Source organism: Castanea sativa, chromosome 12 (assembly GCF_040712315.1).
Source record: "Castanea sativa cultivar Marrone di Chiusa Pesio chromosome 12, ASM4071231v1".
Classification (NCBI taxonomy): Eukaryota; Viridiplantae; Streptophyta; class Magnoliopsida; order Fagales; family Fagaceae; genus Castanea; species Castanea sativa.
This window is the reverse complement of record NC_134024.1, coordinates 43,670,616-43,689,952: the sequence shown is the minus strand read 5'-3', so window position 1 is coordinate 43,689,952 and position 19,337 is coordinate 43,670,616. Positions and strand designations below refer to the sequence as shown.

Below are 19,337 nucleotides of genomic sequence, written 5' to 3'. Positions count from 1 at the left end.
ATCAGTACGTACAAGTCCTTCGAGGCTGAAGAATTAAGGCACATCAATGCCCAGAAGATCTTTGACCTACAAGAGAAGAAACTAAAAGAGGTCATGGCTAACTTGGGCAAAGCAGAGAGTGAGAAGTCCAGCTTGGATGCTACCTTAAAAACAGCCGAAAGGCAAGCCGAGGACCAAAGACTACAGCTTAGGCAAGCTGATGAGAACTTTAATGCCGCAAAGAAGCTGATCGAAGATCTAAAGAGAGATTTAATGGAGTCTGAGAAGGCAAAGGAGGAAGCCATCAAGGCTAAGGAAGAGGCGATGAAGGCAAAAGAGGAGGCGGAGAAAGCAAAGGATGCAGCTGAACAAGAGGGTTACGAGGTTGGCGTGGCTAAGACCACTGAGACTTTCAAAGCTCAAGTCCCTGAGGTATGTAGGCATTACTGCCTTCAAGTATGGAATGAGGCACTTTCCCAAGCTGGGATTGATGCTTCTTCTACCTTTTGGAAGGTAGAGAATGTTTACTTTCCCCCAGCCATCCGAGCTCCTGCCCAAATCAAGGATGGTGCCGCCATTCAAGGAGCATAGGACAAACAAGGTGAAGTAGCTGAAGATCCTGCCTCTACTGAAAGTCAGCTCCCAAAGCATGCTGAACTAACAGAAGGAATGGCACCAGAGGATACACAGCTCTCAAGTGATCCCAAAGAATCTTCCAAGGACAAGCAAGGTGGCCAAACAATGGAGCTTGTCCTAGCGACAATTCCAATAACTTTGAAGGAAGATCCGAAAGGCAAAGGGATAGCTGCTGATTCCTCGGCGCAACCTCAGTTTTCACAAGATCCTAAAGGCCCCTTGAAGATAAAGCTAAAACCATGATTTGAGCTCAGACCCTCAATTTGAAGGGGATAGGCCTGAGAGGTCTTTTTACAATGAAATTTGTAGAGAAAGTGGGCTTCAAATCTAGGTTCTAATGAAGTTTGAATAACAAAGAATGATGGGTTTTTGCCACAATAGCACACATGAAGAACAGTGTATATGGATACGAAAGAAATCTGCTCTTCGGACATAAGCCAAGGATGATTTATATTACTTATTCCCAAGATAGATTACAATTATAGATAATGAAGTCTACAGTGTCTTTTTTCTCTACTTTTCTCCTCCCCTTTTGGCGAAGGTCCCTTCTCTCTTTTATACTCCTTCATTCTCATCCTCTACCTCATGGTTAGGCTGCTAGTTTAGATACTTGTCCCACCCACTTCCCCTGAAGTCTTTGGAGATAGGAGCCAAGTTTCAAACCTGATATTCAGGTCTCACTTCCCCATTAATGTAGCCAGAGTAGTAGTTGTAGAGTATTCAATACGGGGGCGGTGGCAACAGCTTTGTTTCAGATATTCCACCGCCCTTCTTCTTAACTTCTATATTTACCATGTCTACCCTTACCCATAAGATTCTTTAAAACATAGCCGAGGTCATAATTTTCCTCGGACCAACTTCTTGAACATACATGCTCGGACAATATCTTTTGTTAATTTAATATTGCCTTTATGAGTTAACATTCATACACCCTCGGACTGTTCAACGTCCTCAGACTGGGCCTTTTAATATGAAGAATAGTTTTGGGCCACCCAACACACATTCCTTGGCCCAATGACCCTACAACCATATTTGTATACATGACTTTTAATGCATACATTTCAATAAATAAATCCATTAAAATTGAACATCGTGTTAATTCTATTATATTATTTTTATCTTCTACCCTATTTATTTTTCTTATATTTTCATAATTTACCAATGGGTTTATTTATTTATTTTCTTTTAGAAAAATATCACCAAGCATGTTTGGAAAACATGATTTTTTTTCTTTTTTTTTTTTGAGAAAAAAAATGGGTAGAGGTGACGAACCAAGTGTGAATGGTCCCTAATGAGAAACTCAATTTGTGGTATAAACTATGAAATGGTGATTGAGTGGGTTTAACTTTTAGCGGGTGCAAGGTCAGTACTCGGGTGAAGACCAGTGTAAGGATGGCACTCAGGGCATAAATTTTGGGATAAAATCAGTGCTTGAGGTGCAAGTGGACCACTTGAAGTGGTCCTAACATGGATTTACACAGGCTATGAAATAGTCTTTGATTGCTTGACTATTTTATAAATGTATGTTAAGTCTGGTTTTTATATCATTTGACAAGTGGTTTGTCTTTTTCTTTCCCCGAGTTATAAAATTATTTTTATATCATTTAATAAGTATATATTTAATTTTATTCTTAAATCTATTTATGGGCATGCAAAAATTACAAGCTAGTTTATCTAAAAAATTTATGCACATTTGGATATGGTGTTTGAATTTGGTCGAGTAAACCAAATTGAAGCTTGATGAAAGTAACAAACCCTCTATTGACTTTGGATTCTATTGCACCCAAGTTTTTAGGTTTATAGATAAAATGTGGAAGCATGCTTGTGACTGTCATCCTCCAAATAAGAATGTCTATAGGGATATTAAAATTCCATTCTTCGCATTGTTTCTGAATTAATGATTAGCACTCTTGAAGATAAAACTTATGACTCTTACTTCAATTACTCGATTCATTTTTCTATATTCATATTTGCATTACTATTTGGACCCTCCACCTAGAAAAGAGACTAAATAATGAAAGGTAAAAGAATAAGTCATTTTCCTCACCATATTGCTTTATGTGAAAATATTTATACTTGAGTTTCTAGGAAGTTCAAAATTTAGAAATTGAGATGCTAAATAATATAAAAATATTATATATGGTTAAGGATTTTGTCCAACACTTTTTTTTTTTTTGGTGCTAGATCAGATACGAGAGTAACACGTGGCTATTTTATAACACGTATTGTGTATGCATCATGTCTAGTACATAGGAACATTTAACACAAGCAAAACCCATCATTAAAATGGTGGACTTTAAATGTTTTAATTGGAACACCAAAAGGTGCCAACTAATTAAGTTATAAGACCCCTTTGACTCCATTATGTTTTGATGAGAGAGAGAGAGAGAGAGAGAGAGAGAGAGAGAGAGGGTATCATTAATATTTTTATATTTGGATTGTTTTTTGAGACATGTTTAGAGTAAAATAGACAATTTTTATATACTCATTAAAATTAAGAAAAATTATGTTTATTAGGAAAAAATTAGGAAGTAAACAAGTTCTTGTATATGTATATGTTTTGAATTTACCTAGATTTATTTATGAATAACACAGTTATGACCTCTAAAGCCAAAATTTCTAGCTCAACCATTACCTTTACCTAAAACAACCAATAAATAAAAGGAAAAAGAATAAGAACATTTTCATGTATTTTTTTTTTATTTGAGAATATTTATATTTGAGTTTTGGCAAGTTCAAATTTATAAATTGAGGTGTTAAAATAATATAACAATACCATAAATGACAATTAATTTCCTTCGATACTCCTTAATAAGTCTATTGAAACCGGATAACACATTAATTCTATTTAGGGTTGTACAACTAGCACGCGAAAACCAACTCGATCCAACCTAACCCATCGAGTTGGATCGGTTTTTAGGGTTGGTGAGTTGGGTTGGATTGTAATTTTTTATTTTTATTTTTTTTTACAATGAATCAAGTTGGGTTCGGGTCATAAGATTTACATATCTATCTAAGCTTGACACACCTTTGGGTTAAATTTTTTTTAACCCACCATGATGGGTTGAGTTGAAAATTTTCATTAACCTGACTTATGTACATCCCTAATTCTATTATTATATTCTTTCTATCTCCAACCGTATTTATTTTTTCTTATATGTTTATAATTTACCAAAGGTTTTTTTTTTTTGTTCTTTTAGTAAAGTTAGAAACAAGTCTTTTATGATGCGTCTTAAAAGAAAAGGGTAAATTATAGATTTTGTCCATATCCTTTATATCATATTTCAATTAGTTCATAACTTTTCAATTATGTCAATTTAATTCTTATTTCTTAGATAGAAATTGCTGACGTGACAAATTGCTAAAAAGAAAATAGTTTATTGCCACATCAATGGAACTTTTTTTTTTGTGCCGTTAGTCACGTCAACAATTTTTATCAAAAATATGAACTAAATTGACACAATTTTAAAAAATTAGAAACTAAATTAATACAATTAAAAAGTTAAAAATCAAATTAAAAATTTAAGATCAAAATAGAATATGATGCAAAAGATAACGGACTTTTTACCCAAAAAAGAAAGAAAAGAAGGAAGCCAAAAATAACACGGCAAAGTAAATGCAAGCGGTGCTTTTTTATTATACTGTATCGCCATTACTGACCATTTGGAGTTTGCAAGCAAAACGTCCCAGACATGCCACAATTTCGAATTGGGGGCACTAGTACGTAATTTCTGCCGAAACCCAGGGGCAATCATTTTACCACTACAATTATTAACTTAATAAAAGCTGGTACCCTTCGGTCAAAAGTGAAAACACAATTTCAATTCGGAACAGTAGACTAAAAGATAAAGATTGGTTTTTATTTTATTTATTTATTATCATTTCGTGTTTCACCATTTTCTTTGCACGTGTTCTAATAGTAACTAATAAAATATTCTTAACACACAAAAAAAAAAAACTAATAAAGTAGTATTAAATTTAGGTATAAATATTTAATATTGTATATAACTGTGTTTATTGTTAGAGGTATTTATGTTTATGCAATTACAAGCTAATTTAATTACTGTATACTTTTAGCGTGATAGTTTTTATACAAGTATAAGTATTTATGTCCTATAAAAAAGTGTAAATACTTGTAGAGTGTAAAGGTAGGAGTTTAAATTTCTAGAAGAGAACTTCATATACATATACACTTAGATTAAACTAAAATAGAATTCTATCTTGTATAAAAAAATTACAAGCTAGTTTAATTATAAATTTTATTTATATTTGAATTTTTGGATATGGTGTTTGAATATGGTCGAATAATTGAGTAAACCAAATTGAAACTTAATGGAAGTAACAAACCCTTCATTGAATTTGGATGTTGCTGCACCTTTGTTTGTAATTTTTATTTACCAAAGTCCTAAATTTTGTAGGTTTATAGATAAAGTGTGGAAGCAAATTTGGGATTGTCATTTCAAAAATAAGAATATGTCTACAGGGATTTTTAAATTTCATTTTGGCACTGTTACTAAATTAATGATTAGCACTCTTGATGATGAAAATCATGGCTTTCTTCAAAAGCTTGTACTAGTGTCTAAGTAGAGGTCTTCACGAAGTGGTTTAGTGCGATTTTGGTCCATTTTTTTTATCATCATATTGCATGGTGCAATTTGGTTAAGATCATCACTGCATCGCACCTCAATTGTACAGTCACATGTGTAGTGCGGTGCGATTCGTTGCAGTGTATCACTGTGCGAGTTTGTCAATTTTAGATTGGGATGTTTTTCAAAATTTTGGACTGGATTGGTGTAGCCCAAAGCTGGGGTTTCCTTTGTTTTGGGAATATTTTAAAATGTTGTGTTAATTTTTCTTTATTTTTTCCCAACAAGGTTTTAGGTTTGAAATGACTTATCTTTTATAATAGTATTTCTTGTGTGTGTGCGTGCCCGCGTGCATGCAATGTGTGCAAGTTTTTTTTTCACCATTACTTGTGGTGTGTGTGGTTACTCAATTTTGCGAGCGATTTTGGTTGGTTTAAGTGTAATCATTCGGTTTGAGTGGTTTTGTGAACACTCCTATCTCTAACTACAAAATTCACTTTTGCTATATTCATACTTGCATTACCAATTGGTCCCTTCACCTACAAAAGACAAAAAATAACGGTATTTTTCGAATAGTATTCTTTTATTCGAGAATATTTGTATTTGAGTTTTGGCAAGTTCAAATTTAGAAGTAGAGGTGTTAAAATAATATAAGAATATCATAAGTGATTATGGATTTCTCCGGTACTCTGTTGTGTTAGACAAAATGCGAGATTGACACGTGGTCATTATAAGACACATATGGTGTATGTGTCACGTCCAATTCACAAAAGCACTGGACGTAAGCAGATATCGCCATAATATTGTGGAATGTAGTTTTGTATAATACGGTAGGCTACTGTAGTTTTGTAATACCATTGTAATTTTAAAAATACTAGATACACACACACCTGACATTTTAACGCACACATTATGATAAATAGTAGTTCCATTATGGCTAAACAATTTTAATTTTATTATATTCCTTTTATTTTCCACTCTTTTTTGGTTAATCTACATTATATATAAGATGATTCTCCTCTATTAATTAGACTTTTATGTGGTTAAAAAATAACTTTATTAATAAAAAGTAACTTCATTTAGAAATACAATCATAAATATCAAATGTCAAATAAAAAATTTCATTTTGAATTAAAAAAAATAGCTTCTAAAATTTATAAATTTTTTTTCCTCCAAGTTTAAAAAAGAAATTACTACTTATCTGAACGACTTATCTTTAAAGAAATTACTTATCTTCAAAATGCCTAAAAAAAACAACCAGAGGCCCTAGCACGTAATTTCCACCAAAACCCAGTGGCTATCTTTTTTCTTTTATGTTTTTTCAATAGAAAGAGTAGAAAACTAAAAGCCAGTGGCATCACAAGTAAATTCATAAAACCCAAAGGGCAAGATTTAAAGAAAAATCCCACTAAAATATCTAAATACCAGTTTTGTCCTCAAAAGGAATAGACGGTTCCGCTTCCCCGCTTCTATAAATACCATACCCCACCACCTTTCCTAATCCCACGCCCATCTCATTTCTCTCTGCATTTTTTCTCTCTCCTAGGGTTAGGGTTTCCACAGTCTCTCTCTCTAAAACTCTCTCACTTTTCACTCTCCGAGACTCAATGGCGCAACAGGAAGTCACCAATGGAGGTTCTGAGAAGAAGACCGGTGGTGGAAACGACATCATGGAGGTGATTGAGGTGAAGTTCACGGCGTTGAAGCCACAGCTGGTGGTGGAGGCTCCGAAAGCAAACGAAGCCATTCTGTTCTACAAGGCTGCTTTTGGCGCTGAAGAGCTTGGCCGTACCTTGCACCCTAAGCGTAAGGCTGACCAAGAGCTCCCTCTCATCCTCTCTGCTCAGCTCAGCCTCGCTGGCTCCACCATTCTCGTCTCTGACCTAGCTGATCCTTCTGAGACTCCGTAAGCCTTTCTCTCTCTCTCTCTCTCTCTCTCTCTCCGTAAATACTTGTTTATACGTGTTGTTTTCGGTTTTCTTTTAGATCTATAGGAGATAGTTCTGATACTGGCTGTTCTTGCGTTTCGAAGAGTTTTTATGCTGTTATTGTTGTGGTTTTTCATGTTTCGTCTGGTTTTGATATTTTACTCGTTTTACTTGTCTTTTTCATCGTAACGATTTGGAACTGTTAGATCCTCCTCTTGAACACTGGTTTGTTTCATAAATACTAGTTTTCCTTTCTGATTTTGTTTGATTTCGTCTGGTTTTGATTTTTACTCGTTTTTTTTTTCGTTTTCTGAGTTATGTAAGGCTTTGGAACTGTTAGATCTTCATCTTTAGCACTGGTTTTGTTTCATAAATGCTTGTTATTATAAGTCAAATCTGTAATTTACTGATGCTTTTGTTTTTTCCTTTGTAGTTCAGGCTTCTATTATTAAATAATTTTATTTCTAAATCTCTGACCGTACCTGCTTTAGGTTGTTTTTTTCCTTATCTTTCGTCAGTCTTCAATTATTAATTTATAATTTCCAAGTTTCTGGCCGTACACATTTCTTTTTGTTCGCTAGCTATGCTTTTATCTGTTTCCAAATCTGTTACTTCAGGCACTGTTTGGTTGTTTATTTGGATTTATTATCGTAGTCTTATATAATATCAAAGATAATTCAATTTTCTTCTTATTTTAGTTTATTTTTAGAAGTGGTTTTTTTTCGTTGTTATTATATTATTATCTCCAAATATCTTCTCGTACATATTTCTTTTTGTCCGGTATGCTTTTTCTTTTTCCAAATTTGTTATATCTGCTTCTGTTTGCTTCTGGATTTTTGGACGTATTGAAGCTTTGTTTATCGACAAAGATTATTAAAATTTTATTTTATTATTTAAAATTTTAGATATTTGTATGAATGAGTTTGTACGTGTTTGACCAGGGCCAAGTCTGAGGGAACCGGACTCGTTTTCTACTTGGAGACTGATGACGTGGCGAGTGCTGTCAACAAGGCGGTGGGCGCTGGAGCTGTTGTTGTGAGCGAGATCGCCGAGGGCGAGGGCGCGGGCTGTGGACTATCGCGCGTTGGCAAGGTGAAGGACCCTTACGGTGTCGTTTGGGCTATCTGCTCTCCTTCCGCGAAGGTCGCTGAGGTGGAAGCTTGATGACCGTCTGATTTTATCATTTCTCTGTCAAGCAACTGTTCATCTTTTGTGGGGACCCGCATATCGAAAAAAAGTCTCTAGCGGTTAGGATTTAGGTGGTGATAGGTTTTAGGCCTAGAATTTGATAATTCTGTCATTTTGGAAAAAAAAGAAAAAAGAAAAAAAAGAAAAGTCTTTTGGAATAGGAGGTTTAATGGACAGCTGGCAGTTTCTTGACTTTTAAATGCTACTAGTACTATGGCTATGATGCTCTATCTACTCTATCTGGTTCACATTAACGGCATTTTATGTCTTTTTAAATAATACCCGGCTATATCTCTCTCCTCTCTATTTAATTATTGTTTATTATTCTGTGTCTTTGAATTGGAATTTGGGAAGTCAAAAACGTCTAGTTTGCCCTTTGTTTGGGGTTGGGAACAGCCTGATAAAAGTGAAGGGTAATAGTGACTTTTTGTCCATTGTGGATAATGGATATATGATATGGATGTTGTCTGTCTGTAACCTTGTTCTAGGTTAATTTATTTGTTTAGTTAATTAATACACGGCAAATACTTTATACTTTCTAGTACATTATTGAATATGGATATTGAATAATGAATAATGAATAATGAATGGGGGGATTGGATTTTGGGTAGTGGGACCGTTTGCGGGGAAATTCATAAAATAATAGTAGGGGTAAGAGGTAGGGAGAAACGAGAAAGATGCAGGAAGGGGAGGGGACTTGACTTCGACGCCATAGGGTACGGTAGCCAATAAGGGGAGGACACGCGTGGGGATACTGGCACGAATCGGTTTCAAATTAGCGTCTTTTGAGGATACGAAAAATCTGAATGGGCGTCGTAGTTGGGGCAGAGGTCGCTTTTTAAGTGTGGTCCCAATTGTGGAAGAGGGTTTGGGGAGATGGGAATCTCGTGAATCGTCGCTCGTGTGAGTGAGAGTGAGTGATACAGATATTAGAATTGAGTCAGTTGGTCGTTGTTGGCGTCTTTATTATTAAGTTCTACGAGTATAAGAGCTAGTGGCCTTGAGAGGTGGTAGAATACCTCAAGTAGGACTGTTAAAACAAGTTGCACATAATTTAGCGATGAGATTGCTCTTTTGAATATTCAATGTGTCTTTTCCTTTAATATTTGATTTTGAATATTCGAAGTGTCTTTTTATCAATGGGTTTTTTTGTTTGGTGTGACCACTTTGGTCTTCTACTAATAATACTAGAGGAGTTGTCTTTTTCCAGCATATTAATATTATTATTATCAATAGCGGGGAGTGGTGCAATTGTGTCAGTTTGCAGGCTTATGAAGCTTCTCTTGCTTCTCCATATCGCACGTAAATGCAACTTCTTGGAATTAAACTCGTGTCAAAGAAAAAGCTTAGCTCCAATTTATTATTTTACATTTTAAACAACATTGCATATTTTTTTATATATCTACATGTATTTCAAAAAATTACAAACAACTTTTCTCAAACTCCCCTACCAAATACCCGTATAGTTTCTGGTGTTTTATTCTCTACTTTGATTCTCTTTCTGATTTTAATAAAAAATATTGTGCTTCCTAAACCTAATTAAGCATTTAGGCTTGAGTAGGTATAGTGGTCTCAAGTGCATGTGCACGTCAACTTTGTTTCAAACTTGGTTAGACGCTGCTTGCGTTTTAAAATCCAACAGCATTAATGTTTTTGTCAACTGACATTTGAGTGACTGCTAGTGTTTTCAAATATCATTTTGTTCCAATATATTGAGTCTCTTGTTAGGAATAATTTCAGAAGAAAAGGATGGAAGAAGTAGTCCATAGAATAGAATTATGTTCTATAATTAGTCCACCCCGGCGATAACAAGCTCTCTACATATATCCATATATTCGTTTTTCATTAATCTTCTGGTTGGATTCCCGAGCATATATTATTGGTGTGAAAATTATATATAATAATGGTGCTTTCTTTGAGGGAGCTAAGCACTGTAGCACGTAGCAGAAGATTAACAAGTTGACCTTTTGTTTTTATTTTTAAAATGGTAAAGAATCTGACCTTAGTCCTTGACTACTTCACCCATATGAACTATCTTTATGTTTGGATAAGATTGAAGCATGTGTCAAAGAAAAACTGTGGTCTTAAAAAATTGGATTTCTTGGTTCTAAACTTTCACGGGTCGAGAAGAATAATATTTAGGGCATTCCTTCAACTGAGCTGAAACAAAAATTGTACAAACGAAACACGGTAAAAAAAAAAAAAAAAACATTATTCAGGCGCACGCTCTCACACAAAAGAGACAAGTAGAATATTTGGCAGAGTTCTTTTCAGTTGTGTGGAAAAACTCCTAGAGAGTGTACACGAAATTTAGATTGGATAAATGAAACAAAAAAAAAAAAAACTTGGGGTTTGCTAATCTCTTGTGATGAAAATCCTCTCAATAAAAATCTTATTTCCTATTCTGAATGTTTCACATTATGGTTCACTAATCAGAACTTAGCACAACCCCCTTCCCACCCCACCATTTTTGTTCTCTCGTAAAAAAAAAAAAAATTCAAAATTTAAAAAGACATTGGCTCTTGTGATTTTTTAAAATGAATTTTGAAGGAAAACCTGAAGGTCAAGTGGTAAAACTCAAGCTTGCACACATCAAGGCTTGTTAAAAATGCTCAACAATTCCAAGTCTCCATCTATCATCAAGTGAAGTCACTACTACCAATTTAAAACTGTTTCAATGGCTTACTAAATTAATTATGTGCAAGGAATTTTTCTCTTGATTAATGAGAAGTGAGCTTGCCACTAAAAATACTTGTTCATATGTAGCTAAGGTAGCTTTATGATTCTTGCTGTTAGAGGCGTAGTCAGAAATTTTTGGTTGGGAGGCCGTGGTAATACTATCATATTGATTTGCAATTCAAGAAAAATACAAAGTATGACATGTATACATACATACATGTCTTCTTGCATTAGTTTTAGAAAAAAAAACATTAAATCTAGCCAAAATTAGACTACATTTACAAGAAATAATGTTTATAGAAATTAAATATAACAAAGTCACTATAAGCAACTATAAAATAAAAAGCATTTAAATTCAGCCAAATTAGACTACGATGGTAAAAAAATAAATTCAAAATCAATTTTATTCATCTCAACTAAATTCAAAATTAATTTCATTCCTACTAATAGCCTAATACTGTACCCTCATAATCTCTCTACTCTTTAATAATAATTCCCCAACCAGTACAACATAGGTCCTTGAATAGCAATGGAATTTGGTCTTACTCAAGAAAAAAAAATGTAGGATGTGGCTGATATGTTTTAGAGGAGGGAAGGAAAAGTCAAAAGATGAAAAGTAGGGATTTGGGGTGGAGAATTTCTATGGCTAACGTATTGGAGGAGGGGCCAAGCTTTTCTCATAGGGAGGCTAGCTCTTTTTTGATAACTGAGAGGCTAGCTCTTAGGTGAGAAGATGTGCGACCTATTTCTTCCTACTATTATAGAGGTTTTAAAATTTTTTGGTGGGGCCATGCCCCCCCCCCCCCCCCCCCTTCTTTCTCTCAAGGATAACATGACTCTGTCCTACTTGGCATCCTCATAACAACCTAAGGAAAGTACACATTAGCATGTTCAGTCATAATTGAAATTTTTTGTAGTTATTTATAAAGCTTACATCAACCAAGTATATGATTGATGTGAGACTTCAAAATTCAAATACACCCACACAACACACACTCAATCAATTTAAGGCTTCATATTTGTAATGGTAATTAAGTTGTATCTTCCATTTTTTTTCTTTAAAGGTAAGTATTGTTGTAATAGTGGTTTTGGCCATTGTACCTAATATGACCTACAAGTCAGTTTCTGAGGGATGAGACTTGGCATCGACCACCAAAGGTGTTAGATGAAGCGGCAATGTGTCGGTTCTGATTGATTTGGTCGGTTCGGTCAAGTGGTTGGGTTGCTTGGACACCCCTAATTAAAGATATGGTTCTAGAGTAAAACTTCATGTCACTTTACTAACTGGATAGTGAACTTGATTGTTTCTTAATCATAAAGTCCACCTTTTTTTAAACATGAAAATTCAGAACATTAAGGCACCGTACATAGCTAACTTTGATGTTACTCATATTCCTGCCTCTAGTATCATTTAATTTAAGAATAAAACCTAGGAATTTATGCTATGAATATAATTAGTAATCTTTGGCATTAGTGAAAATACTAAAGTTGCTCACGTCTTTTTGCTAATTTAAGCTTATAAAAATTACATTTTGTTTTAATTTTGTTATAACCATATAAAATGAGAGCATTTTTAGACATTAAAAAACGATAGCAAAGGGACTGCTCTAGGATTAGTTGTAACACACACACACACATAAAAAACTGAATTATTTCTCCATGAGCAGCATGATTAAAAATTGAATTATGTCCCCAAAATTTTCAATAATTTAAAAATTACCCTTAGATTTAGTTAACATTTTCAAAAATATATGGATGCCCCCCAATTTTATGTTTGTTATTACTTTAACCTCCTCACTCTTAAAATTCTAGTTCTGTTGATGCATACCACAATGTTAAAATTATTTCTTTGGCCTCTTTCATTACAATTTAAAGAAAAGTCAAGAAATCCATTCTCAATAAGATTAGTGCTTTTTTGCCCACTTCAAATGTTCAACAAATCACTGTATAAGAGCCCCTTGTCATACCAGCAAGATTTTAATATCTTATTCTTAGAAAGAGGGCTACTCTAGTAATAGTGATATAGATATGTTACACCTTAAAAATATACAAGTTTAACCAACTTTACCATTTTCTTATAATCATAAGGCTATTTTTAAAGGATAAAATTTAGTTACAAAATTGATTGTAACTTAAGTTTACAATCTTACTTAATATATTCTTATTGGAGTTGAATTTTAAGAATTCCAATATTGAATTACATCTTCTTCTTATATCCTTTATACTTGCAAAATTTTTAGAAAATTAAAAATCAATAGCTGGGTCATCAATAAATTATTTAAATTGCTAGTTTTTGTAGTTTAAAATTATGTATAAAATATAAGCTTATAGATCATATGGTATATAATATCCAATTGACATAAAATATGATATGTGTATTACGAGTGTGAAGAACGTGAAATTCAATAGTTAGATTTTCAAAATATGTAGTAATGTTTATTTTTATTGAGTAAGGTTGTTCTTTTAAAAAAAAAAAAAAATTCACTTTAATAGTTGACTTTAATGTTAAATGTAGTTCTTTCTACTGCTAGAATGATTTAAGAATAAGCACAACAATTTATGCTATAAATATAATTAATAGTCTTTGGCCTCTTCATTACATTCTAAAGATAGAGTTGACCAATTTTTATAATCATAAAGGCCACTTTATTTTTTTGTTGAGAAAAATCATAAAGGCCACTTTAATAGCTTACGTTAGGAAAATTATTAGGTACTCCTGGAGTATTATAAATGCATACTCCCCCTGTCATGTGAATGGTGAGACTCATCATTCACGTGAGAGGGGTGAATACACATTTATGGTACTCCAAGAATTCACAATAATTTTCCCTTACTTTAATGTTGTAATTTTTTTACCACTATAATGATTTAAGAATAAGAGCATTTTTTTTAATAGGGAAATTTAAAAATAAAAGTAGCGAACAAGAGTAATGCTACTTCTAAATTATTTTCACAACAAATCATATGTGTCAAATTGTTTTTGTTTTTGTTTTTTATTTTTTATTTTTTATACAAGATAGAATTTTATTATAGCATAATCTAAGTGTATATGTGTGAAAGCTTCCTTCTAAAAACTTGAACCCCGGCCCTTGCCCCCCACACTCTGCAAGTACTTATACTTGTGGAATGACCATCGTACCAAGGGTGTGCGGTGGTGTGTCAAATTGTTATTAGTAGATAAAAGTGTGTTGTCATAAATGACTTCATATTAAAATTAATAACAACTTACTATATAGAATTTGTTGTAAAAATATTGTGGATTAATTTATGCAATAAATATCATTAACAGTCTTCTGTTGGCATTAGTGAAAAAAACATGGCTAGGATTGTTCATCTCTTTTTGGTCTTCATTCTCTCAGTTCTTCTTATAAGCATGGGTGAGTTGATTTACACATTCGTGGTTTTCTCACAATTAGCCTACTGTATTGTATGATTTTTAATCCATCATTTGTTGATGTGAAGATATAATGTTGTCAATCAATTTTACAACTTTAAGGCATTTGCTAGTTTATATTTTGTAAAAATATATGTATATATAGTATATTATAGTTACTGTTCAATGTTTCCTAAAAAAAAAAGTTATTGTTCAATGTATACGAATATCCCTTTTTATTTTATGAGATTTTGCAACATACAGAGGAAGCATTGGCGATTGGATTTGATAAAAAAATTTGTAAAAAGCAAAGCAGAACACGGCATGGCGCTTGTAGGAGCACAGTAAATTGTTTCATCACGTGTTCATCGTGACCACGCAGAAGCTGGAGGATGTTGGGGGCTCATTCATCGGAAATGCTTCTGCCTTTTTTGCAAGGTACATTAATTAGAATTTTTGTAAGATTGAATTTATTCAATCATATATTGACTTTATTTCGTGTCAAATTTGTTTGTAATTTAGCAATTAGATACCCTGTATTTATGTGGAAATTATGTAAGGGTTGTGTGTGAGAGTGTGAAAAAGACTCAAGATGTGTGCATTTAAAGGAGTCTCACGACTAGATCTCGCGACTGACAAGTCGCCAAAGTGGCCCATGTGTGAAGCATGCAGGAAGCTGAAAGGTCACGATAGCTGGAACACTACAGGGCAAAAAGTATATTCTGGCCTAGAAGTTATTTAGCAACTCAAACTCGCGACTCGTTCTAGTCGTGAGGACAAATCGCCAGAATACCCTGTGTGAATGAAAACTGACTTTTCACATTCCTCACGTACCCTATTATAAATATCTTTATACTCCCGAAATGTAGACAGCTTCCAGAGAGAATTTTGAGAGAGAAACCCTAGAGAAAACAAGATTGAATCATCCACAATCTTAGATTTTTGATTTTTCAAATTCCTCTACTCTCACCCTCTTCATTGACATATCCTTGAGAGGTACATTAACCAAATCCTTATCTCACCATAACCATGTCAGTGAGAATGTATATTGGTGCTTGGGAAACAGTTTAGAGAGGACCAATTTGTTTGATTGATGCAATGAGCTTATTGTGAGATCCGGGAAACTAAAGAAAACATGGTTAGGCTTAACCCTGTTGGAGCAAGAAGCTTGGACGGCTTAGGTGCATTGGCAGATTAGGCTTGGAGGGTTTATTGCTATTCATGTATCCCAACTTCATTCTTTAGTAGATCATTTGACCGCTTGAAGGGCGGCGGAGAGGTTTTCCGTCAAGTTATTCTGTTTCCTCTTCGATAATGCATGTTGGTGTTATCTTTGTGTTTGCATCTCTCTAACACTTACTCTTACCTTTTAATTGTTGATGTGCTGTGATTAATTATGGTGTAGAGTTGTTTATTTGTTTGGGGTTTTGCTTGTACCTATTATTCCGCACATATATTGTTTGAGTATAAGCTTGTGTTGGTAATTTTAAAATTGAGAGTCTAAACATTCATTGGTGTTTTATACGCTAATTGAACTTTCAATTTCATCCACAAATGTTTGACAAATTTGAAGGGTCTCATTTTTTCAAGGAAATTATATAAGCATGTTGTCAATATTGTTAACAAAATGTTTTTTTTTTTTTTTTCCATTAACTTTAATATAATAGGAAAAGAGGTTTTAGCACGTCTTTTTTCTTTAATCCTTTTTGTCAACCGTTGGAACATATTATGTGATTGTTAAAGAGGTTCAAAAAATTACTGTATAAGAGTCCCTTGTCATACCAGCTTTGAATATCTTATTTTTAGTCCATGCATCTTCATGTTTTACATGAAAGATATGGCCCTTTTCACCCAAAAGAAAAAAAAAATGCTCCTAGCTAGGGTTATACCTAATGACTGTTTCTTAATCATAAGTGTCACTTTTTCTTTTTTCATTATAAAAAAATTATAATATAAAGGCAACGTTAATAGCTTACTTTGGTGTTACTCATATTTCTACCATTAGTATCATTTAAGATTAAAACTTAAACTATTTATGATATAAATATCATTGATAATCTTTGGCATTAGTGAAAATAATATGGCTCGAGTTGCTTATGTTGTTTTGCTAATTTAACCTTATAATTTAAGGCCTTGTTTTAATTTTTTAAAAACTACATAAAATGAGATTATTTTTTGACATTAATACCAAATAGGGCTACTCTTGTAATAGCTTGCTTCAATGTTACTTGTAGGTTTTTTTTTTTCTTACGGCTAGAATGATTTAAGAATAAACGCAATATAACAATTTATGCTATAAATATCGTTAATAGTCTTTGCAATTTGCATTTAAAATTATGGAAAAAAAAAATCTTGATATTAGTGAAAAAAACATGCCTAGAATTCTTCACATCTTTTTGGTATTCATTCTAGGTGTTCTTCTTATAAACATGGGCGAGTTTTTTATGAGAATAATAAACATGGAAGAGTTGATTTACACATTTGTGGTGTTCTCAAAATTAGCTTATTGTATCGTATGGTTTTAAATCCATCCATTTTGAATGTGAAGATGTATATTAATTTTTGTCAAGCAATTTTACGCTTTAAAACGTTTACGAGTTTTATACTTACTGTTTAATGCAATCTAATATCCCTTTTGTTTTATGAGAGTTTGTAACATACAATGATAGCATTGGTTTTTGCACATGATGAGAAAGCTTGTCCAATGCCAAGCAAAACATGGCATGGCGCTTGTAGAAACTTTGATAATTGTTACAAGAAATGTGTGGTACATGAGCATGCATAATATGGTGGAGGATGCTCTGGGTACTACTGCTTTTTCCCATGTTGAAATACAAACCATTGGGACTTGCTATTACTAAGATATGCCATGGTTTAGAACATTCACACCAATCCATTTATAATCTTGTAAAATAGAAGAAAGTACAAAATTTACACCTTTCGAGCAAAAGAACACCCACATCAGTGGGTGTAAAAATGTTCAAAGATGTGCAAAAGGATAAACGAGTTACAGTATTCGTGTAGCTCGTTTATCCTTTTTTTATTATTTATTTCTCTCTCCTCTCTCCTCTCTCCTCTCAACTCTCTCAGCTTACAGCTCTCTCTTTCAACCGTGTCTTCTCACTCTCACCTCTCTATCGTTCCATCTCTCCCTCAATCCACCAATCTCACCTCAATCCACCGATCAGGCCACCGATCTCACTCACCGCCGATACGATCTCAACAGGCAAACGACGCCGTGGCGGAGCTTAGATGGTACGATCTCACTCGCACGAGACCCAGAAACGACGTCGTGGCGGAGCTCTCAGGGACGTGATGTTTGAGTTTTGATGGGTATTGATCCATGGGGTATCTGGTTGATGGTGGGTTTTGATGGGTATTGGTCAGTGGATATTGATCGGGTTGATGGTGGCTAGGATTTTGATGGGTGGGTTGAATGGGTTTGGGTGTGGTTGGCTGATTGGGTGGGTGATGAATGGGTTTTGGTGTGGGTGTGGCTCGACGGATTGGTGTGTGTGGTTTGTTGAAGGATGGGTGTGGGTGTGGCTCAGTGGGTGTGGCTCGGTGGGTGTGGTTTGTTGAAGGGTGGCTAGGTGTGGTTGTGGCTCGACGGAGAAGACGCAGAGAGGACGGAGAAGACGCAGAGAGGAGAGGGAAGGAAATAATAAAAAATGTAAAAAGAATGAATATTTTATTAAATAAATGTGTAGAATAGATAAATTGATGTAGGTTTTTTTTGTAGAAGTGGATATGTAAAATAGAAAAAGCAGGTTTTTTCTTGTAAAATAGACAAAAAATTTGAATGAGCTGATATGGTTGCTCTAATGTTCTCCATGTGTATACTTTCAGATGATTTTTTTTCTTCTTTCTTTTGGGTAATGCATTTTCTCTGACAAATATATAGGTCCTTGTTTCTTAAAAGGGAAATATTTAATCATGTTGTTAGCTGAGGAAAAGGAATAGCAAATTGGCCAAAATACTGTTTAATGTAAACTAAATCCTTTTGGTTTTATAAGATTCTGCAATATTAATGTAACAGAGATAGCATTGGTTTTTGGACGTTTTGTAAAATTTGAAGCAAAACATGTGTACTAAATACCGTTTAATGTAAGTTGTAAACTAAATCCTTTTTGTTGAATGTGAAAATTAGTGTATTCCTAAACTTATCATATTTTTTTTTTTTCAAAATCTTAGATGTACATACCCACGTTTTAAGGGGAATTTCATCCCCTTGAAATGAGAACCAAACCCTCAAAATGAAAATTATGCGTCTACCCAAGAATTTGAAGAATCTTGATAGTTTGGAGACTACTTCGATCTAATGGATTTTTTTTTTTTTTTTTTACATCATGGGAAATGAATCTCTTTATTTAAAATTGATCAATTTCATGATCCAACTTAAATATTACATATTTAAATATGTTTTGAATGAAATGAGCCACCATGTATGTAAAAGGATCATTCCTATTTGAACTATTTTTCAAATAGATAGATAATAGTGGACGGGAGGTAAGAGTGTGTTTGGTAACTGTTTTTTCTCTTATTTTTTGTTTCCAAAAACAATTTTCTATTTTTGACACTAAAAAACTTGTTTGGCAATCCCAAATAGACAGAAAACAAAATCTGTTTTCAAAACTCAATTTGTGAAGGAAACTGAAAACATGCAAAAGACTGTTTTCAGTTTTTAATTTTCAAAAGTCAATGAAAACACGCACTTAATTTAATGAATTTATTTCATTTAATGAGTAAGCTAATGAGTTCAAATCCTAGTAACAACATATTTTAGTATTTTCTATTTTTTTCTTCAAAAAACTATTGGTTTAATTTCAACTAATCAAACATGTTTTTGATTTGAAAAATACAAAAAAATTATTTTTTCTTTATATTCTCAATAACAAGTTTTTGGAAAGAGAAAATAAAAACTGTCAACTAAGTTTCTAACAATAAACATAACGCCTTGTAAATAAT

The 19,337-nt window shown here is 33.5% G+C and overlaps 1 protein-coding gene across 1 annotated transcript; it reads left to right on the top strand.

The window, feature by feature from the left end:
* Positions 1 to 6,698: 6,698 nt before the first annotated feature.
* On the top strand, positions 6,699 to 8,623 carry LOC142619642 (uncharacterized protein At5g48480). Its single transcript, XM_075792840.1, has 2 exons — positions 6,699 to 7,107; positions 8,071 to 8,623. The coding sequence occupies exons 1-2, from the start codon at positions 6,809 to 6,811 to the stop codon at positions 8,291 to 8,293; spliced, it is 522 nt and encodes a 173-aa protein (XP_075648955.1). The 5' UTR covers positions 6,699 to 6,808; the 3' UTR covers positions 8,294 to 8,623.
* The last annotated feature ends 10,714 nt before the right edge of the window (positions 8,624 to 19,337 follow it).

Excerpts from the sequence above, each read along its gene's own strand:
- LOC142619642 (XM_075792840.1), top strand. The coding sequence starts at position 6,809 with ATGGCGCAACAGGAAGTCACCAATGGAGGTTCTGAGAAGAAGACCGGT. Across the intron at positions 7,108-8,070 it reads GCTGATCCTTCTGAGACTCC|GGCCAAGTCTGAGGGAACCG; the intron begins GTAAGCCTTTCT and ends GTGTTTGACCAG.